The 22,166-nt window shown below is 44.6% G+C and overlaps 7 protein-coding genes across 7 annotated transcripts; 3 read left to right on the plus strand and 4 right to left on the minus strand.

Moving 5' to 3' along the window:
* Window positions 1-762: 762 nt before the first annotated feature.
* LAJ45_01239 (uncharacterized protein) lies at window positions 763-1,377 on the minus strand (the record flags this gene model as incomplete). The annotated part of the gene is made up of 3 exons (XM_046110834.1): window positions 763-1,014; window positions 1,073-1,170; window positions 1,230-1,377. The coding sequence occupies 3 exons, from the start codon at window positions 1,375-1,377 to the stop codon at window positions 763-765; spliced, it is 498 nt and encodes a 165-aa protein (XP_045976012.1).
* Window positions 1,378-3,564: 2,187 nt separating this feature from the next.
* On the minus strand, window positions 3,565-4,969 carry LAJ45_01240 (uncharacterized protein; the record flags this gene model as incomplete). Its single annotated transcript, XM_046110835.1, has 5 exons — window positions 3,565-4,038; window positions 4,095-4,389; window positions 4,444-4,618; window positions 4,671-4,767; window positions 4,820-4,969. The coding sequence occupies 5 exons, from the start codon at window positions 4,967-4,969 to the stop codon at window positions 3,565-3,567; spliced, it is 1,191 nt and encodes a 396-aa protein (XP_045976013.1).
* Window positions 4,970-6,185: 1,216 nt separating this feature from the next.
* On the minus strand, window positions 6,186-8,506 carry LAJ45_01241 (uncharacterized protein; the record flags this gene model as incomplete). Its single annotated transcript, XM_046110836.1, has 7 exons — window positions 6,186-6,201; window positions 6,264-6,354; window positions 6,604-6,721; window positions 6,806-7,222; window positions 7,286-8,193; window positions 8,241-8,297; window positions 8,365-8,506. The coding sequence occupies 7 exons, from the start codon at window positions 8,504-8,506 to the stop codon at window positions 6,186-6,188; spliced, it is 1,749 nt and encodes a 582-aa protein (XP_045976014.1).
* Window positions 8,507-11,223: 2,717 nt separating this feature from the next.
* Window positions 11,224-13,164, plus strand: LAJ45_01242 (uncharacterized protein; the record flags this gene model as incomplete). The annotated part of the gene is made up of 7 exons (XM_046110837.1): window positions 11,224-11,489; window positions 11,594-11,997; window positions 12,061-12,415; window positions 12,472-12,707; window positions 12,764-12,838; window positions 12,897-12,969; window positions 13,122-13,164. 7 exons carry the CDS (start codon window positions 11,224-11,226, stop codon window positions 13,162-13,164), a joined length of 1,452 nt encoding a protein of 483 aa, XP_045976015.1.
* A 1,794-nt stretch (window positions 13,165-14,958) lies between these two features.
* LAJ45_01243 (uncharacterized protein) lies at window positions 14,959-15,794 on the minus strand (the record flags this gene model as incomplete). The annotated part of the gene is made up of 3 exons (XM_046110838.1): window positions 14,959-15,048; window positions 15,098-15,395; window positions 15,448-15,794. 3 exons carry the CDS (start codon window positions 15,792-15,794, stop codon window positions 14,959-14,961), a joined length of 735 nt encoding a protein of 244 aa, XP_045976016.1.
* A 1,003-nt stretch (window positions 15,795-16,797) lies between these two features.
* Window positions 16,798-20,046, plus strand: LAJ45_01244 (uncharacterized protein; the record flags this gene model as incomplete). Its single annotated transcript, XM_046110839.1, has 9 exons — window positions 16,798-16,806; window positions 16,900-17,966; window positions 18,033-18,359; window positions 18,466-18,575; window positions 18,634-18,890; window positions 18,941-19,033; window positions 19,087-19,212; window positions 19,259-19,666; window positions 19,723-20,046. 9 exons carry the CDS (start codon window positions 16,798-16,800, stop codon window positions 20,044-20,046), a joined length of 2,721 nt encoding a protein of 906 aa, XP_045976017.1.
* A 1,303-nt stretch (window positions 20,047-21,349) lies between these two features.
* Window positions 21,350-22,002, plus strand: LAJ45_01245 (uncharacterized protein; the record flags this gene model as incomplete). Its single annotated transcript, XM_046110840.1, has 4 exons — window positions 21,350-21,407; window positions 21,475-21,479; window positions 21,740-21,757; window positions 21,820-22,002. 4 exons carry the CDS (start codon window positions 21,350-21,352, stop codon window positions 22,000-22,002), a joined length of 264 nt encoding a protein of 87 aa, XP_045976018.1.
* Between the last annotated feature and the right edge of the window lie 164 nt (window positions 22,003-22,166).

Consider the following 22,166-nt stretch of genomic DNA (forward strand, 5'->3'; position numbering starts at 1 on the left):
TGTAACCAACCAACAAGCGCTGCGCTTCCAGAATAATCCTACAGCCGCTCACCTACTGACGGCGGATCCTGTCTGATGGTTCTGTTTGCAGTAATTTGCCCTTGGCGTCCAAAACCTAACTCTTTTATTGGCCTCAAATCCCTGACCGCCATCAGACAGGATCCGCCTTCACCCTGTGAGTGACTGTACCCTGCAACTCAACCCAACCTAAGCGACACACCCCGCTATCCTTAGCGTTAGAGATATATATATTGCATTTTGTGCTTGTGCTTGTGCTACATGCCAGAGCGCAAAATCACATGAAGTCATTGGAATTTGGGGGTGGTTTATTTTTGGGGGCGGCGGTATCTCAGATAGAGAGCTGCCGTTGGATAATTTCGGAACCCGCAATGGACCGAGATGGAGGTGGGTGCTGGTTAGTAAATTTTCATGGGCGCTCACTCGGGCCGGACAAGGGTTCTGGTGGTGGTGGTACGTTATGAAATTCGATTTTTAATAAGTGGTTATTGACAGATTAGTTTGTCAATTCGAAAGCTCGCGGACATATGAAAACCCCAATATATAGAAAAGCCCCCCGGTGAACGCCGTCACCCCTCTAGTTCCCCAGCCCTATCGATCTTCCTTGAACGAAATAAACAAAAGAAACGCCCAAAAATACCCACAAAAGAAAAGAAAAGTAAGAACGGGAAGGGAAAGATAAAAAGAAAATAAAAAGCCCCAATCTCAAGCCACCCAAACCAATCTCCGTAAACGTTGCCAAGCTTATTGACCTCCCGCATAAACCATCCCTTGTGGTTGCTGATATCCGCGAGCGACGTTCTTCTCCTTCTGTCTGTCCCTAACCTCCCTCTCCTCCTGAATGAGCGAGCAGCACGAGCAACAAAGTGACCTCCAGTAATCTCCGCAGCCTCCACCCGCAATGTTGTATCGCTCCCTGATCTCGGCTCGCTGTCGCATTCCCATGATGAAGTAGAGTGGTGGTAGACATGCTACTAAGCATCCGAATCCCATGCACTGTAAAAAGATATGTTAGTGGTTGAAATAAAAGCTATGGGGTATGAGAAAGACGTACGGGAGCGTTGCAGCAGGAGTATTTCTCCATTGTGCCATGGCGCATGCGGTGCTTGGTCTTTCCGTGGAGGATACAAGGGCACCAATAACCAGTGCAGCCTAAAGGATTGTTAGTATATCTTGGAATATAACTTCTAGAACTAAGATAGGCCACTTACAGACTCCGCAGTCACTGAAGCACCCGCACATCCCATATTTCCAGTCCTGTGGATGAGAGTGCCTATGGTCCAGAGGATAGTCTTCCAAAGGTAAGCCCTGAGACCGAGCTTGATTATGGTGATATTCTTGGTGACGTGGGTTACTCATATTAGCTATGAAGATATATAAGAAAAAAAGATAGAGAGTGTGGATTCCAAGTTATTGGAAAGAAGAGAAATAAGGAAGAAAAAAATAGGAAACCAAACGAAGAATAAGAAGAAGAAGAAGAAGCTCGTAGGAAGGAAGGACGTGAATGATATTTGGCGAGTAAAAAAAGACGTGCTTGATAAACGGCCCGACCCCTTTATAAGGCATTAACGATACTATTTTGCCCTCCACATCCCCGATATTAGGTCAGTAGCTATTTCTCCGGTAGGTAAATACCAAGTACATGTATCATCAGTCTGTCCATTCTAGGACTAGCGTCTGTAAATCCTGCCTGAGCTTGGCACATACCGAACGCGCGGTAAGACTCACGGAGCGATCCGGTGTGGACTGTGCGACATGAACCCCATCGATACATGTAGTTTTCCTGCGCCCTCCTACTGCTGCTGTGTATTAAGTTTAACCATATCCCTATCCCAGAATCATTCCTTGATAATTTGCCCTAACGAGGCGCCCCCTGCACCCCATGAGAGGACTTCAGTAACAATAGCAAAAATAAGTCCCCATTCTCTGAAGAATTCAGGAGGTCATCAATTCCAAAGGAAACCACTTTCAATATAGTGATCATCTCGAAAGTCAAAGCCTCAAACACTAGTAGTGGTAAGAGGTGTTGAAATCGGTTTAGTTTCCACAATTGACGGGTCCTCCGATCCGGCCGGTGGTGCGCGCACGAAACCTTCATTTAACTTTAGCTGGTATGCATACTACGCAGTAGCTATCCGCGTACCTGCAGTATCCATGCTGATCAAAATTTGCCTAGACTGCGTGAAATGATGTTTCGCGAACGGATGGTTTTACTTTTTTTCTTTCTTTGCAATTGGCGGGGCCTACTCTACATGTAGTAGGAACGCGCGTGTCGGGTAATGAAGTCTGGCTTGACGCACGACATAAGAGATGAATGATCCGCCCTTTTCTGCATCGTTCCTCTTTATCGTGGAGGGTATTTTTATTTCCTTCTGGAAGATATGGTTTGACGTTGCGGGGGCTGTGTTCTAAGATGTGTGAGCAAATGTTTAGATCCCGTATTGAGTAAGGGTGGGTTGTTACATAAGTCGGTACTTACCTAGCTAGCTCATCTGGTGATAGCTGAAAAATTGAATGTTTCCCGAAGGTCAGATGGGCCATTGATATTTTTGGGATCGATAGGATGATCTGATGGTTTTCGGGGTTAAGATGATCATGAGGAATGGGTTTTCTGGGGAACCGCGGGGTGCCTTTCTGATGTTCCACGTTGTCTTGTTAGTATACAGACACAAATCAGGCAAGCGTACACGTGTATTGACGGCGATTTAGATCTAGATACAGCTGTTACTTCTGCGTTTTTCAAACACATGTTCTTTGACACATCCTCTGTCAGCATGTCAACAATCTGGTCTCCAAATTCAAGTCTAAGGCTCAGTGGAAAAAGAAAGCCACCAATATCCATCATGGGACTTCTGAGCATGAGTGGACAACCATGACTGTAAAGCGAAGCTGAAACTGTCGGAACCCCTACATCGCTTATCTTCTCAAAAGCTTGATCCTTCATCTTTACTCACCGACAGCAGTAGAGCTGCTTATATAAACTTCACCCTCAAGGATTGACCGGGCTTAAGCTTGAGTTTAAGGTTGACCGGGTTTGGGGCTCTGCTTCACCGGTGCCAAGACATTCGAGTGATTCCTTGTGATTTTGAGCTCTCTTCACTGCTTATCATCACTGCCAGAGCTAGCGAGACTGCAATGAGACTAGCATCAACACCATGCTTGGCTGCTTAGCACGTTTCCGGGAGTGAAGGCGTGATCCGCTCCATCCATGCTGTTGGATGCCTTCTCTTCCCTCATCCCCGTTATGGCTCTTTCATCTACATATTCATCACCCACGTCATTAGCTGCCCAACTTGTTGCTCTGGACATATTGTTACGACTGGGTATCCTACCTACACGAGCCGCAAATTCAAACTCTGCGTACGATAATTCAAACGGATATAAATGGGTTGATCATCTGGATGAAATAAAACAAGAGCGATCTATGTCCACCAAAGTGGTAAGTGCGATAGTTGTAATCTTTTTGTTTTTTTCATAACATATCATCATATCATTCATATAGCTACTAATCACATAATACCGTTACAAATGCTCTTACAACTCGTGCTATTTCTTTCCATCGCCCATATAACTCAAGGGGCCCTTCTTCACCATGATACTCATCACTTCAAACAACACATCCGCAGCCGCCATCGTAGTCAACTCCGCATTGGTATCATACGCTGGCGCCACCTCCACAATATCAGCCCCGATCAAGTTAATTCCCTCGAGCCCTCTAACGATAGTTCTCAACTCCCTTGTACTCCACCCTCCAGTCTCCGGGGTTCCGGTAGCAGGTGCAAACGCGGGATCAAGAGTGTCGATATCGATAGACAGGTACACGGGATTTGTGGTGCCGACCCGGTCGATAATCTTCTTGATGATGCCATCCACGCCGATGGTGTCAATTTCCCGAGCCTCGACGATCTGGAAGCCTACGTAGCCGTCATTTTCGTAGTCGCTGGGGCCGCTGAGGGTCGTGCGAATTCCGGCATGGATGTTGGTGTCGTTCTTGAGAAGACCCTCTTGGGCTGCGTGATACTGTTCTAACTGTTAATACCAGCTAACAATCAGGGTATTATGTGGGCAAGACTTACAAAGTATGTTCCATGGTTCACGCTCGCAGTCTTTGACAAGCTACCCCCAAAGACCTTGGGCTTCCACGTATCCAAATGGCTGTCAAAATGGATAACACTGATGGGACCATACAATTTCTTGACACTCCTTAAAATCGGCAGGACGATGGTGTGGTCCCCACCCAAAGTGATAACCCTTGGCAACGTCTTACCGTTCAGACTGGGGCCCGCTTTGTCCGCGTCCGTGGCAGGAGTGCGGGACAGTAGCGCATAGTGGCCGTTCTCAATTTGCTTTATTGCGTAGTCGTTGTCGTAGCTACCGGCTGTCAGTTTTTATTGGATAGGGGACAGGAGAGAATGGGGAACGAACGAAGTAACCGGTATGTCACCGCAGTCAAGTACCCGGGCCCAGGAATTGAATGGGTTGGTAGCGAGTGGAACATTATATCCGCCGTAGAGGTTGAGACGCCGGGAGCCTTGGCGAATTCCGGATGGGCCAAAACGGGCCCCAGGGCGATAGGACGTGCCGGTATCAAATGGTGCACCTGTATCTCCGTGTTAGAAGTAAAACGCTTGGCATAGAGGAGCATCCCATACCGAGGAAGGCAATATCGAATTTCTCTGCGTCGGAAGCTAGGCACGGATAGTATGGTAGACGTCCGAATGTGGAGATGCCAGAGAATACCGAGTCCGCCTATCAATCAAATTAAAATAAACCACAGTATTAAAGGGAGAGGAAGATATACTTGAGTGCCGCCGTCACCGGGCAGAGTATTATACCACAATCTCTCACGATGAGGTCCTTGCGCATTGAGGCGTTCTTGTAAACTTCCTGTGTGCTCATGTCCTACGACAGAGGATATAGCTGCAAGAAAAAGAAGGGCGGTGGTATGCATCGTTAAAGTGATGAGAGTAGTGATGTACATCTGTTGGAGAAGTAATTTCAACAGAGATTATGTCCGATTTATGTTCAATTGCTGCTCTCAAGTTGAGGAATCCGAGCAAGACCTGAATATTATTAAGAAGAGAGAAGTTTCAGAAGTTATATCCATTAGGTAAAAGAAATTGTCATTTCATGCCCTTCAAAAGACAATGATCGGTCATTGACATCACACCGGAGAAACAGTGCGGGTAGCTATCAAACGATATCGATGGCAGGATGCAATAACTCCTCTGCGCATCAAAGCATCTATCAACGGTATCCTATCATCTGGATCTGGAGACGAATCTTAACTCCGAAGCATCGATCGCGAGACTCGGAGCTTTAGGTAATCCGATTTCTATACTCTGGAAAATCTACTGCTCTATCGTACTCCTCCTTATAGTAGTAAAAAAGAGAAAGAGGAAAAAGAACGAAACGCTCTCCCCCGGATCACCTCAATTGGGGGTCCTGCCCTCCCGTATATCCTGAAGTGGCAACGGTCGAAGTTTCTTCTTGAAGATGCAAGGTATGCTGGCCTCATAGCTCACTGGCCAGGTACATAGGAGGCGTATTCATCGGACAGCGAAGATGCGATTGTGTTTTTGACTCGATATGATACGATCTTCATAATAGGTAAAGTGTAAAGTAATAGCAAAAACGCAATCACAATTCTCCGATTCCCAGCATCCCGGATAAGACCTCTCGACCCGGGGTAGAAAAAAAAAACCGGTACGGGGTGGGGTGCACGAAGTACTCTACCTATATTCTACAATTGCAAGCTGTCGTGACTCGGTGACCTACGAGTTCTCTATTGTATATCCCAAATAGGAATATAGATAGTAGTACAGCCTTCCGCCGGTCCACTAGCTGGCCCGTGCATGCCCAAAAAGCGCACCTTCTCACCCCAGTTACCACATCGGGGCATTATCAACGTCGCTCCGTTGCCCCATTTCGGAGCCCAGCCAATCAACCGGCCCTTATCCATTCGCTGCATACTACACTTTGTACTCCTTATCGCTCACATGTACCTATCTACATGTAGGTACTCCAGAGTACATACATACTTTCCATTCCTTCCTTCTTTCCCCAGCATATTTACAATCGTGGTAGAGCACATCGCATCACAGAAGATGTAACAGCGGCTATGTAAAGAATGTGGTTGTAACTCTGCTGGTTGTTACGTAAACTTCTTATCTGAAGGGGTTGCTAAGAGGGATTACTAACAAATGTATCTACAATAACCCCGTAGTGGACGGGGATATACCTACATATCTTGTTTTTGTTCTGATGATGAGAGATGGCGAGGGGCCAATTGGGTGAGTTGTGGGCGTGGACGAGAGTTTCGAGCTGCATGCGCCACTGGAATGCAATTGCGAGATAAGAAACGGGTGTTTCCTAATGGCAGGAAGGATAAAAGGGATTTATATTCGGATTATTGTTTTTCCGGTACAAACAACAACCCGCAGGGTAATTATTCAAGTTTTTAAAGGAGAACAGGTTGTACTACCACGATTGGAAAGAAATTCTAAAATTCTATTTTAAAGCAAAAAGTAGCTTATACATAGTCTATCGTTTCATATTGTCGGATATGGCTCAATTATAGCCCACCCTCTTCAATTTGGTCATCCACCTCCATCCTCTCAAACGCCTTCCGCACCTGTAACTCCCAATCACTCCACCCTACCAGTGCCCACTCCGCCACACCTACCAAATAGAGCGCCAGGCACTGTCCCACCCACAATCCCTTCAACCCCCATCCGCCAAAGGCCAACCAAACTCCCAATGGTAGTGCCCCCAAGTAATAACTCACCAGGTTAACTGCAGCTCCAACATGCTGTCTTCCCATGCCTCTCAGTGCACCACCACAGCTGCCATTCAATCCATCTGCAATTTGGAACAGCGCAACAAGTGGCATGACCTCTGCTGTGAGCTTTATCACATCGACATCATCGGAGAAAATCTTAGCGTAGAAATCCTTAACGGCGAGCATGATTATCATGACGAGGGCGCCAGCTGTAATTGAGAGGACAGCAGCGGTATTAGCGGCACGGGAAGCGCCACGGGCGTCACGGGCACCTAGAAGGTTACCAACGCGGGTGGAGGCAGCAACGCCGATGCCGAAGGGGATTGTGTTGAGGACTTGGTCGGTGGTCATTATGACACTCTGAGACGCAAGGGGGACGGTGCCTAGGCGGCCAGCCGCAAGCGCGACAATTTCAAATGCCCACTGTTGTGGGTAAATATATCAGTGGAACGGTCATTTTGAGTTCTCGACTGGTGTTTGACTTACCCATTCAGTTCCCACCATGACTACCCCTAATCCTGCTAACCGGGCGAAGACTCCCATATTCTTGAAGCAGGCTCTATCCCATCCGCCCCAACTCTCCCACCCCTTGGAAAACCTTGCATATGCCACAATTGCTGCAAAACTTGCCCAATATGTTATCCCCGTGGCAATAGGCGCACCAATCAATCCCCATCCCCACGTATAAACAAACAAGTAGTTTAGCACCGCATTTACTGGAGACGTTATCAATAGTACATAAGTTCCCGCCCCCATGATCCCTTGTGCCTGTAAGAACTTTTTTGTAGCTTCAAAATAGATATATCCCAATCCTCCTGGTATAAGCCATCGCAAGAAAAGCGCGGATTGCTGAGCCAGCTCTGCGGATTGTCCTAGCCTTAAAAATACACCCTCCGAGAACCACCATAGTGTTGCAACAGGCACATAGAATAGGCCCAGAACAATAAAAGCCCTTTGAAGTAGGATCCCAAGCTCGTGAGGGTTTCGAGAACCAGTGAAGGTTGAGGAGCAAAGTGTATCTAATGCTGTTGTACCACCGAGAGCAATTAGCCAGGCGGTTGACATAGCGAACATATACGAGAACGCAGCGGTGGCAAGATTTTCTGGTGACATCCGTCCGACTATTAGGACCGAGATGGTTTGCAGTGAGTTCTGAAGGGTGTAAGCCAAAATGACAGGAACGCTCATTTTGACCAGAAGAAGAAACTCTGCCAGGGCAGAGTTGGAAGTGATGGAATGTGAAGTGCCATCCAGAGGTTTTGGAAGTAATGTTGAAGTTTCATCTGGACTTGTTTTGGAAGTGCTACTTGATCGAAAGAATGGCGGTAGCCATGTTGATGTGGTTTTTGTCGTAATTGGGGTGTCCGTATACGTATGATCTCGCATCGTGGAATCTGTATTGTGAGTAGAACGAATGATATAGGGTAATCTATCCTTCTACCGTTGATACTAAGAAGTAGCGTCGTATACTGTATATCTCTCTGATATAAGGGTGCACCTGAATATTGGGAGAAAAGTAAGCTTTTGAACTGAAAAAGACTGGCAGTAGAAGTGATGAAGATTACCAAGATTACGGTTACGGAATGACAGAGCCGAAGATGGTGGCGTTGACAGAGGTCTACCAGTAAAAGGTTTCTTCCTTGGGTAAGAGTAAAGGACCAGTAGCGAGCTGTACCATAGAAGGTAGGTAGACAGAGTGAACAACATAGTATTTCCTCCACAAAGTCTTATTCTTACATAACGAGTCAAGCGGAGCAGTACGAAGACGAATCAATATTCTTCTCAGTTCTCTTGGATTTGAACCGAGATCGAAAAAAGGTAAACCATAGCACCAGGCAGGGACTACATGATGGTAAGTGCGTAGCCTACCTATCTACTTGCCCCAATTGCGGGGCATCGATAGCTAGCTGACTCGTCTGGACTTGAAACTTGGTAATATTCGCATCGGACTATCCTTATGGGCAGGTAAAGGTAGTTGTAGTAAGGGTCCGGAAATCTTCCTATTGGCCCACTACTCGATTCTTTTACCTAAGGGCAGAATAGAATAAGATCTTCTGCATGGGTGGTTGGGTTAGCCTGAGACAGATTAGATTAACAATATTTGGATTATCAAAGCTAGAAGTTTCCAAGAATATCTACCGAGTAAAATTACCATATCACAAATACAGGTACTGGTATGTAGAAATTCTCATAAAGTATGTAAGCCCGGTAGATAGAAAGGATGTTTTGCATCATCCACCAATAAAAGTCCCAAAGAAGAATCTCAATTGAGTTTTACTATTTCATCCAGTCGGAGGAATCATCGACGCGGAAAGACGGAAGTAATGTAGAGCCAGACGTTGAATAGAGCCAATCCCAGCTTCAAGAGTTATCTGGCGTGGTCTTACGTAAATGAATCAATGCCTTGGATATGTGTGGGGGCCTGGATCCATTGAGGCCGGGTGGTTACGGAGGTCGCGAGTGTCAGGGTAACAGAGCCCGGGTGGACAGGGCTCATCCCAACCCTCGAGTAGCTTGCTTCTGTTCTTCAGGAGACAAGTTTAATGGAGGGAAGTAGATACGAACTGGTACCGTTAATTCGAAGGGTAGTTGCCAGTTTTTGTCACCGAAAATCCTCCAGAGTAGCTGTGAGAGTTTAATTTTGATGATATGAACTGATCACTAGCTTCGCTAGCTAGTTAAACTTAAGCTTGGTTGGTCTATGGTTGGTCTACGGGGGCTGCTTGATCATGAGCTTCTATGCTGACTAATACTGACTACTTGGCGAACTGCTGGTTTCCGTCACCGTAGCTATCTAGGGCTAGCTAGCTAAGTACTAGTACATACTCAAGTTTTGCGAATATTTCAGAATAGCAAAACGGTAGTCACATCATGCATGAATCTCGGGGTGGAGAAATTCAAACATTTGTGATCTCCAAAGAGATGCTAACCTAAATCTAATCAAGCTCAAGCCTCAGTTATGTCTATTCCTAATTTCAAATCCATAATCATTGCATTGCATAATCACCAAATAAACGGCTTTCATGGGAACTAGAGATACTTATATGTACAGAGATTAGTACATACGTATAAATAATGGATGCAATTATCTAGAAATTATAGTGATAGGACGACGGATGGATCACTTAAACTTCCTGAATTCCTAATACCCGCTAAAACTAATTCTTGTCTCCTAAGTGAACCTAACCTGGCCGGCCCCGAGTGTTTATATTTTGACTCTTTTGTTTACCAAGATATAAGACGAAGCAAGTTACAAGGATCCACGAGAAGTTGAAACTATATTTATTTTTATAGGTTAATCTAATGTATACAAGTGCTCGAATATATGAGTATAAATTATTGTTAGGGTGATTTTGCCCGTCTATTTCCTCCAAGCTGATCAATCGAATAGGCTAATGATCCACCCCACGTCATAAGCATATAATTAGAATGTGATCCTCCAGAATATGCTTGTAGGTCAGCTAGTTTGTGACCGAGGTCTATCAGGAACCTGTGTTTATGTCTACTAACACATCCGATTTTTTCTCTTCAATTGTGCATCAAGCTGATAGCAAGAAGCCAACTAATAGAGCCCAACATTCGCTTATCCCACTGCCGCACGCGACTGTATGCACGCAGCGCATGGTCGATCCAGGTAGATGGTAGCGAAGTGTACCGCAGCGGACCAACGGCAACTCACCTAATAAGTGAAAAGAAACACCACAAAGAATTGATATCACAGAAGTCAAGCTTGGACGAAATTGCTTTTCGAATAGATGAATATATATGGTTCAGTAAAAAAAAAAGAAACATCTTTCTTGGGATCCACGTCGCCTCATGATTGAATAAGGCTACGCTAGAGCAATTAGATAGCAGACAAAGAAGTTATCTCTCATCACGAAACGGCGTGACTGATAATCTGTGAATCCCCTAGTCTTGTAAATTATTCATGTCTCTGTCTATCTCTTGATAGGACACTTCCCGGCGATGTTAGGAAACTACACTGAACGTGCATAATTAGATCTACTGATTGTGATAAGGATAAGGTTACTTATCGTTTATCATGAGAGTCACATGATCCCGGCCTCTGAGCGTTTCAAACCCCCGCGTATCTTCTATTTGTTTTTTTATAGGCAAGCACCCCTAACTGGTGTATTCAAGGAGTTGGGATCGTGAGGATTTGCACCCTGTCACGTACAACAAATTGGCTATCAAAAGGATACATATAGAACAGATCATTCCCTCAGACAAGTTGCAAGCTGTCTCTGATCACGCGTCATCTGGATAGGAGGTAGTTCTCGCTGCGAGACTCATCTTTTCTGCATTCCGATTTGAACCCTAAGAGCGAGTTAGTTTTTCCTATTCCATTTCGACTAGTTATCCCCGGCTAGTTCTCAAACGGAGTGTCTGGGAGTAACTTAGAGTGGCCCACTCAGTAGCTAGTCATGGCTCACAGCACAGCAAACACTAGCGGGGGCAGCACTGGCGAAAAGGCTCCCCGCGACGCCCTTCCATCAAGCTCTGAGAAACTGGGTAAAAGTAATGTTTTTCCTGGAGAAATAAACAACGAGGAGGTTGTTGGCTATGTCAAAGAGTTTGCTCCGGCAAAAGGGGGGATCGAGCTGTATCCTAAACCGACGGAAGACCCCCTTGATCCGCTGAACTTTTCAAGAATAGAAAAATGGACGATCTTAGGGATTGTAATGTGGATGTGAGTAGGCCGTCTTTCTGCGGGGCGCTGAGGAGCTGAAGTGTTGAGGTGATGGTTCGGTGAAATAATAAGGCCAAAGGAATGTGCTAAATTTCGAAACCCAGGTATTTCCTCTTCACGTACATCACGACAACGACCGTTCCATCCTTCCCCCTTCTTCAAGAGCAGTATTCAATATCATACTCCCAGGTCAACTGGACCGTCGCCATCCCAGCACTTGGACTCTCACTAGGCCCCTTATTCTGGTCGTCCCTCGCAGATATATATGGTCGGCGTATAATTTTCATTACAGGGACGATAATGGCGTTTATCGCGACCATTGGATCTGCCGTGGCACCCACCTATGAGCGGTACATGGCTGCAAGATTTTTCCAGGGTTTTGGTGTTAGTCCTGCAGCGACTGTCGGCATGGCCATTGTGAATGATTTATTTTTTGAGTACGAGAGAGGTCAAAAGCTAGGCCTGTGGGTGCTTGCACTGGACATGGGACTGTTGATTGGACCGTTGAGTATGTACAACGAAACTCCTATTTAGGACGACGGTTTCCTAGTTACTAACTGTTCTCGGAAAGTTGGTGGTTTTGTATCCTTAGTGGACCAATACTGGGTAGCCTGGCTCACAGCAATTCTCTTTGGCGTCCTTTTAGTTGCGGAAATATTCTTTTTGCCGGAAACTTTATATCCCCGTAAGTTGATATTATCACGTCTCCCAACAACCACAACGGAGGTTGGTTTGGGTGATGATCCCGAAAAGACTTCGGCGAAGGTTTCTTTAGATATTAAGCGAACTAAGAACCTTCCTTTCGTTAACTTTACGAAGATTGCTGGGATTGAGCATCCTAAACCTTGGGACGCTTTTATGCAATTCTGCAAGCTTTGGTCCTTCCCAAACATAGCTGTTTCAGTCTTCTTTTATTGTTTTGCTTGGTTTGTTTCCCCTGGTATATATCCCAAAAGTGACAAAGTTGACAAGGGTCCTGAAGGTATTGGTGGGTGTTGTCAGTCATTACATACCTCCCAGTTGCATATCCACAATACGCCGCCAATATTCAAGGGCTCCTCTTTCTCGGATTGATTCTTGGAACTCTGATATGCGAAATTTTTTGCTCTGGTACATTGAGCGACCGGATAGTCTCGTTGTTAGCTAAGAAGAACAATGATGTCCGTGTTGCAGAAATGCGACTTTGGCTAGTATATCCTGCTGTAATTATAACCGCTGGTATGATCCATCTAAGAAGCTACCTCCTTCCTGCTTTACTAATTCGATATGAATAGTGGGTTTAATTCTGTGGGGAATCAGTGTCGATAAAGGCCACCACTGGATGGTTGGCCAGGTTGCGCTTTTCCTCTGTGAGTCTTGCTGCAATTCTCTCAGGTTTCCCGCCCTTTGCTGCTAACACCGAGTCAGTCGCAGCAGGAATCCAGATCGGCAACACTGCCATTTCCGCCTACATAGTCGACTGTTATCCATCGCACGCAATGTCAGTAATAGTCTTCTATAGCGTACTTCTTAACTTGAGTGCGTTTGTGAATCCGTTTTTCATTGCACCATGGTGTGACAGCGTAGGGTTCACATGGACTTTCTCGGCACAGGGCTTATTGACTTTTGGAGTTATGATGCCGGTTACTGTAGTGCTGCAAAGATATGGACTGCAGTGGAGGACAGCGAGGGGTGAGCCTAGATGGTAATATATATTTACACAAGGTTTTTCAGCCGGGATATTGGGGGGTATGTAGTGCTGGGACTGCGTTTCTTATTGGCGTTTCTCGGTTTTATTTGTCGATTGTTTCCCTAGCGGGGTGAGCTTGTTTGATAGTTATATATATCCCTGCCATTTGAAGTTAACATTAACTTTCCATGTGGAGAATTTATTTATGCGACGTTGCAATGGGTCGGGCCGGCCATCGTACAAATAGCCTATTATTTTAATTGTTAGCGTGTCTAATAAACCTTAAAACAAACCCCTTGATAGCTCAAAACTGATGACCGGTACTTTGCAGCATCTTGAGTTATAAGTCGGTAGGTCACACCCTACTAGTACTGCGGTAGCATTCGATGCAATATTAATTCCGGTGAGGGTTATAAACCACTAGCGGGTAGTTATAGCATGTACCTCCCAACGTTGGGATCGGGATATCATATATCTACTGCTTCGCTTTAAGCTTCGGCGATCATCTACAGAAGCAAAGCCAGTGCGGCTGGAACCAACGCCCCTTCTCTCTTATCGAGATCTATCAAGGGGTTGGTCCACAGCGTGGAAGATCTCGTAATGAAAACCTAAAAAGGTATGACGCACGTTACGTAACTGTTTGGTTTTTTGCTTCCTGTTTTGGATCCTGGTACTCTACTGGTTAAATGAGCACTGCTGATACCTCGCATGCGCTCGCCATAGATACGCTCAGACTACATTCATGCAAAAGTTATCTAAAAGATGAAATTTCATATTAGCATCTATTAAAATCAACTAGATAAGCAAAGGGGTTGCGTCTCGTCCTGGGATCAGTGTGCGAATCATGGTGTTGTCATTCTATGGGATCTAAGTGTGCTTTCTGTTGAGTATGGGTGTTCTATCAGCAACTACATGTATATCTACTCTACATCATAGTACCCGAATACCAGCACTGCAAGTACATCCTTGGCTTTAACTTATGATGGAGACCTCGATTTGGAATTCCTATTTCGAGTAGTCCAAAATCAATTTTCACGTCTTCCGTCGGACTAACTACATAGTTGGTAGGGAATGATCCTTTGATTCCGGCCGCACCGATCACTTCAAAACTACCCATATATCTTGACTTTTTGGTATCTATAAACACATTCGATCGATCACTATAATAACTTCAAGAGCACCCCCTAGAGTACAAGAGGGCATGGCGCTTCGTTGAGGAACTCGATAACACCTTCTGATGGCGCAATTTTGCAACTAAATTGTTATTAGCGAGCAATATTTCCGGATTACTTCTCTGGGTACATGTAGCTACATGCATAGGTGACGAAAGGGAATCACAGGCAGATATGTTGCGCAAAGATTTACAACCGCATAGCGCACACTTGACGTGGTGAAACCCATGTAGGTTTCTAGTTATATAAGATTTGAGACTGGATAGTCTGGAAGCCTATAATTTGCTGGTGGGAATGAGCATGGGATAAGTTGAAACGGATGAATTCAAAAATACGCGCAGTCTACTTAAAAATTCCTAACGTTTTTTTAGACTAGGCTATTAGATATCTAAAATCATAATCATAGACTTGTCACATTTTAAAAATAATCAATAGGTTCTCTGTGCTACATGTAGCATGTAGCTACAAGTTTTGGTCCATCGAAATCTTTATTGCTTTCACACCGTAAGGATGCAGATGATAGGCAATCGAGATAAACCTAGGCACAGACTTATAAAGGTCCGCATTCTCAATACATATGTAGTTAATTCGAGATAGCTAATGAGAATTGAATCATGTTGTCTCAAAACTACCACTTTTCGACATATGGCCTGATATCAATCTCCCATGTAAACGCTGTCCTAGGCTGTGTATGCAAATGCCAATACGCATCCGCGATCTGTGGCTGTCAGCTCATTCCCTTGGCCACTAGGATGAGAAAAACTTACTGCATTGGAGCTAATCTTGGCATCAGGGACCTCAGTCAACCACTCTTTAGTTCTCGGGATATCAATCACCCCATCGATCACTGCATGGGAAATATGAACACCCTTGGGTCCAAACTCTCTGGCAAGAGATTGGCTGAGTGCTCTCAATGCAAACTTTCCCGTGGCAAAGGTTGTAAAGAGAGCGGAAGACTTCACAGATGCGGTTGCACCGGTGAAGATCAGTGTTGGTGGATGAGGAAGATTCGTGCTTGCTGATAGAAGAGGAAGGGTTGACTGGGAGAAAAGGAATGCCCCACGACTGTCATAAGCGTTAGTAGTTGTATCTATCAACAAGGCACGAAGACCCAAACCCGTTCACGGCCCAAGTTCCATCCCATTCACCCAGTGTAACTTCCAAAAATGGCTTTCTGACAAATCCACCTGCGGCATTGAAGATTGCAGCAGCTACCGGCGTATCCGCATGATTAGACTTGATCTGTGCAAATGCATCCTTCACACTTTTTTCGTTCGAGATGTCGGTGGGGATTCCGTAGGCTTCTCCGCCGTTTGACTTGATCTCCGAAACAACTGAATCAAAAGACGAGGCAGTGCGAGATAGAAGGATCACAGTGTATTCGCGAGCGAATCTTAGAGCGACTGAGGCACCGGTTCCTGGTCCTACACCGGCTATGATAGCGAGGGGCTTGATGGCGGCCATTGCAGAGGATGATTGTCTAAGTGGTAAAATATTGGATTTAAGTTAAGTTGTAATTGTGAACGTCGAGATCGATTGCGAGATATAAATATTGTACCGAGAATAAGTTATAAGCACCGTGGAAATGTGAGGTATAAATAAGGATTTGGTATTCTGATTATGGAAGATCACTTGGATTGCATCAATATCTATAATATTGTAGAATAGTACAGTACGAGCTGGCGATAATTTGTCGCGCAATTGCTTTGAAATTCACAATGACGCAATTGACATTGTAGATGAGGCTCTAGCTCTTTTCCTCTAGTATAAGTAATCGGCCAGGATCACTAAACGTGCATCCTCGGCCGAGAAGAAAGAAGATAATTACATATGTATGCATATAAGCAATCTGTACCTTTTTGCTTCATAATCTCAAAGAATATTCCGGTTAGAAATCTCGACTAGGACTTTATGGCGACGAATTTTCATTATTACCATAGGTTAGCTTTGGGTTGTTTGGTGCAGAGAACCATCTTCCACCGTGACATGAAGTATCACTCACCCTTGTCATTTCTCGAGTGCTTAGATAATTTTGCACAAGAGAAAAATAGGTTAACTACATGAAGTAGGTTAGCATAATCCATCACTCGACTTGCAATTATTGTAGGACAATGGTGTATATACGTTTCTTTATCAAAGTGCATGCTAGTTGTTACGTACTTTTCTTAGACAGATGTTATTTTCACCTGGGTCCATTCGGATAACTAAAATTCTGTGTCTACAATCACGTTCCTCAACCCCAACTCCCGGCCCGACCAACCCAGCCCGCCCAAACCCCCACCGATATTTTGTATACCTCTGGAAGGTGGGAAATACAACGTTTTCTCAGATAATATCCCTCCGCAATAAATCACCTTCCCCTTTTACACTCGCTGGCTCGAGAGGTACTGGAATTGGCTGCCTAAACCTCATAATTTCGATTATTCGCTTGTAGTTCGAGCACTGAAGGATGAACACGTATTCCAATATGCTCAAGGTAGCTGATTCTTCCTCAAGCCCTTTCTTCCATTCCCATGACCGTTCTCGCAGCGTGCCTCCTGACAAATACTGTGAATCTGCTCATGAGCAGGGATGTCTCGGGAAAAAATACCATGGGAAAAAACAACTTGAAAGTGATGAAGGGAACTCCCCCTCAAATAAGACAATCATCGCGATTTGTCCCAACTGTGGCTACCAGGGGAGAAACACGCCAGCTGCAGCTACCATCGCGAGAAGAGCTTCAGCAAACATAAGGACCAGACCTACCTCCTTCTCATTGCCGACAGGACTTAACCCTTCCATACTTCTGGATAATTCACCCACACCTCAAATATTGATCTCCAACAGTAATATTATAGTATACGCAAACAGATCAGCAACACGTTTACTAGGGCGTAATTCTCTAATCGATTTAGGTGACCCCACCTTCCATCCCCCGCCTATTATTCCTACCACTCGTCCAACCGGTGGGAAGTCCTCATTTTCGTCAACAGGCTCTCAGGGGATATATGAACACGATGAAGGAATTGAGGGCTTTCATTTAGAGGATTTACCAATGGATTTGGCAAGAATTGATATGCGGAAATGGATCTCACTTGCTCAAGTACTCAAAACTGTGAAGGCAAAGATCCGGAAGCAAACCCAGCTAGATACATATGGTTACGATTCTGGCGCTTACTCGGAATTCTATGATACAGGCAAAAAGGAGGATGATTACTCTGGAGACAATGAGATTGACAATAGCGAAGATTCGAGCAGAATTGATGAGTATTCACGCAAGGAAAAAATCCCGATAATTATTACTAAACAGGATGGGGAGCTACTTGGAGGTGAATTGTATATGTCTATACTCGAGACCACTAACAACCCCACAAACTCGGGAGTATTCATAGCTTTATCCATTGTCCCAAACTCAGATGATGTCGATGCCGAATTCAATCCTGCCTTGCGAGGGAAAAGCCGGAAGCCATCGGCAAAACAAAGCGTTGCTGCTGGAACAACTGGAACAGATGTTGTTGACAGAGTAGCTAAATTAAAAGATATGATTCTTGATGAGATGGAGTATTCGTTTGCATGTATTACTCCAGACGGGGACATCTGCATTACCAACAAGGCGTGCCGGAGGGTGCTAGGCCAGGACATAATGTCGCCTGTTGGGTTCGCCATCTTTCTATCAATTGAAATTTCTAGTTTACACAAGTTAAGAGTCTAACGAGTTAGAAGTCAGGGACGGGATTGGATCTCCAACTTGGACGTTTGGCGTCCCGACTTTTCTGAGCGCTTGCCTTATGACGAATGGTGTACCAATAAGGTTTTTATTACGAAGCTTCCACAGAGAGCTACAGTTGGGCTACTTGTAGATGGTGAAGAACGCGTCTTCGATCTTAAAGCTACCCCATTGTGGCAAGACCCGGAAAAAAAAGACAATTTACTGGCAGGTCTCACCGTAATTGTAGAGCAGACTGAACGTGCGAATAGAGAACAGGAAATTTCTAGGAGTGCGGAAATAAGGAAGGTGTTTCTCATGAACCTATCCAGAGGTCTTAAAACGTAAGTCTATGGATTTATGCGCAGCAATCAATTGCAGAGATCACCTTTTCTGAGGATCCATCACTCAGTATATATACGTATATAATACTAATTAGTCACTGCCAAGAAGACCAGTTGCAGGTGTTATATCTTTTTTGGAGCTCTTATACGAGATTCAGACTGGAAAAGAACAGAGAACTCTAGTCCGTCAAATATTCAGAAGTGTCAATTCTTTCCGTAGGTTTTATACCAAACCTCACCCTTGCCAAAGTTGTCACAATTTCTCATGATTTAGTTCTTGTCATCAACGATCTGATCGACTTCAACAAAATTGAATCAAACGACGTTAAGGTTGATCAAAATGTTTTTGTTTTGCAACACCTTGTTGAAGATTTGGAAACACTATTCAGGAATAGTATGGCAAAGGAAGGCGTTGAGTTTAAGGTCGATGACACAGAGGTCATATATAGTGCTTTCGGCGATGGTACACAACTGCTCCTTAAAGGTGATGATGCAAAAGTTCGGAGGGTTGTCATTAATCTACTATCGAATGTTTGTTTGGCCGATTATGAGGTTTTAAAGATATTCTAACCTCTTACTAGGCATATAAGTTTACTTCAAAGGGGACTGTAAGTCTCAAAGTCATCACGAAAAAGGTCCAAAAGGGGTCCTTAGAGTTAAGGTTTGAGGTCAAGGTGATACCATGCATCGTTTGGTATTATCACGTCGATGTAACTAACAGCCGTAGGACACTGGCATTGGAATTTCTGAAGATCATTTGAAGAAATTGTTTCTTCCCTTTGAAGAAATTGCAGCTGCCGATATCTCAACCGGCCACTATGGCACAGGGTTTGGTTTAGCTATCGCGAAAAGCGTATGTATCTCTCTCATGCATAGGAAAACCTTTCTAAGTTTTATAGTTTGCCACAATCCTTCGAGGGAATATTGGGTGTCAATCTGTTGTTGACCAAGGCTCCACCTTCTGGTTTTCTGTACCTTGTCTTCGGCCTCCAAAGAATTCTCCAGTAACAATCCCACGTAGAGAAGACAGTCTAGCTCATGACATGGGTGTTGTTCTCCGAATCGGTGACTTACACTCTGCAATCAGGCATGATTATTGGAAGAAACAAAAAGTCTCAATAAAGGGAACAAATGTCTTGATTGTTGAAGATAACTGGTCTCACCAAGTTGTGACTGCGAAGAGGATGGAGAAAATGGGCTGTAATGTACAAGTCGCAATCAACGGACAGAACGCAATCTCGAGAATGAAAAAAGGGGAGCTCAAGGCTTTGGATATTATATTCATGGATCTTCAGATGCCGTTACTGGTTTGTCCCTGATCGAGCATATAATTGATTTAGTTCTGATTGTGATATATGAACAGGATGGTTACGAAACTACTGCGATCATTCGCAAGGCGGAAGATCCTGGTCTAGTTGCCTATAAGGATGTTCCAATTGTTGCTGTTACGGCAACAGAAATGGCTGGCGATCGTGATCGTGCAAGAGAAGCCGGAATGAATGACTTCACGCTAAAGCCTTTAAACAACGAATCGCTAAGGGAAATCATCGAGAGATTTCTTGAAAAGGAGGCAGCGAAGGACTTTCATGAAGATTTCTCTGTGCAATCATTTCTCCCTCGTCTAAACGAGATTCCGCAACTATCCCTGGGTAGAACTGACAGTGACACGCGTAATTCGCAGGCTTGAAATGATCTCCCTATCGGTTCCCCAGGCCTGCTGAGAGGGAACGTAAGGCCCCACTACTTTGCTGCCAAGTTGAGCCATTGGCGTGAAAAGGGTATAAAGCTTGTGATCCGGATAAAAGAAATCGGGAATGAGAGAGTCCCTAGGAGTTAATTAATCCGTAGAGCACTCTCTTTGTTAGAATAGCCGTTAGATGCAAATAACAACTTTTCTGTGCCCAAGAATATTCACATCCACAAGCCTAAAATATGAACCACATAAAGATAAATACTCTCCAATGCCCGCGCTATAGTCGTGTTTACTTCAGTTGTTCAATTCTCTCCGCTCGCGATCGTTGTTTTCTATATATATCGGTTGAGGACGTCGTAAAGTACTGCAGAAAAGCGCTAGCGCAAACGTATTTCCCACTACATGCATGTAATCTCGCGCAGACTCTGTAGTATGTACTCAAACCCGTAATTGCAATTACTTACCTCTCCGGTCAGAACGGAGAAGTTACATACCATTAACATTAATTCCAGCTTCTGGCGGGGTTTCGGGACAAGATCAATCATATCGAGGGCATGACAGTGTAATCGGGTGCTAAGAGTGTTGAGGTCATCATACGGTATCACTCGCAAGCGTTGCCAAGAACCTTTCGCTTAACCTAAGCGGGTTAACCTTAGTAATAAATAGATCATGACGAGGTGACGATGTAAACATCTTTTTTTATCTCAAAGCCGGGTATTCGACTCCATTATTTTCTAAAAGACACGTTTCCTCCCACTTTGTTTTGTTTCCTCACCACCATCCTTCGCGTACGCGTATTGTGTGAACCACAACACAACCAAATGGTGGGCAGGGACACTTCAGTGTGTTTCTGCTTGACATGCATGTAGGTTTACACTGACCTGGGAAGGAGATGGTCAAAAAATTGATACCAGAATTAAGCCAATCAATTACTGTTCTTCGTGAGCTGACGAGACGCGTCTTACAGTGTTTACGCGACGCACTTGTTGAGCAGCTCTACACCAATTGCGAATATGTTTTTTGTCTCGAGACCGGCTTGAAATGTGTCAAGATTTCCTAGCGTATCAGCATCACGAGGGTTCAATAGGTTATGTTCCCGGAAGCCGTAAGGCATTATTTAGACCCTTGTAAGTATGCATAAAAAGCACCCCCCCCCCCCTGCCCTAATATATTACTGAAGCCGTCAATACTAACTCAATCCATATATACAGGGCAGCGGAGGTTAATCCAACTGCTAAGAATGAAAATGGCCCTCCAGGGTTGTTTTTAAGGGGAGGATATACCTGTACAGACAGTCATGGTGTGTCTTTTCCCGTTAGTGGCTGTTTTTGTTATTGAGAAGAAGACGATCAAGTGTATGTATAACATTTTTCAATACTTATGTGGATATGTAGTATCGACATGGAAGCTAATCTGTCATAGCCTGCGTATGCTTTCTTGCAGAGCCAGCATCAACAACTCCAGCAACATCGGGCCGCCAATCAAAAAAAAAAAAAAAAGAACTACAGCCGCCTCTCGATATAAGGATACGGTCGGGACCGAAAATCTGTGTTGAATATATTCTTATAAGGCGAGTATCACTATAAGGAGTAAGGAGATACTGGTAAAAAAGTATTTCGGGACCACCGATTGCTATCATTATAACGAGAGTATCACTATATGAAGTATCACTATAACGAGAGCCAAGGAAGACGATCAAATTTATGTATAACATTCTCCAATACTTTTTTGATATGTAGTATTGACATGGAAGCTGACCTGACATAGTCTGTGTGTGTTTTCTTGCGTAGCCAACTTCAACTCCAGCAACATCGGGCCGCCAATCAAAAAAAAAGAATTATGCTTGTTCTCCTGAAGTATTGTCTCGAAAAGCTCGACACCGAATACTTTTGGTCTCGAGTTGCGACTACGCACCCATTTCATCAAATCCCATCTGGTACGGGGATATGATGAGCTTGACGTCATGCCTGCCTGCGGTTCTCTCCTCCCAAGCTCTCCTGAAGTTTTGCCTCGAACAGCTCTATGCCGAGCACTTTTGGCTTCGGGAACGTCCTACAGACACACACCCCATCTGTTGTATTAAATTCCATCTGTCGCAGGTGGGGTGGGGGGGG

This window comes from Morchella importuna (genome assembly GCF_003444635.1).
Source record: "Morchella importuna strain M04M26 chromosome Unknown Morimp01GS002, whole genome shotgun sequence".
NCBI classification, from domain to species: Eukaryota; Fungi; Ascomycota; class Pezizomycetes; order Pezizales; family Morchellaceae; genus Morchella; species Morchella importuna.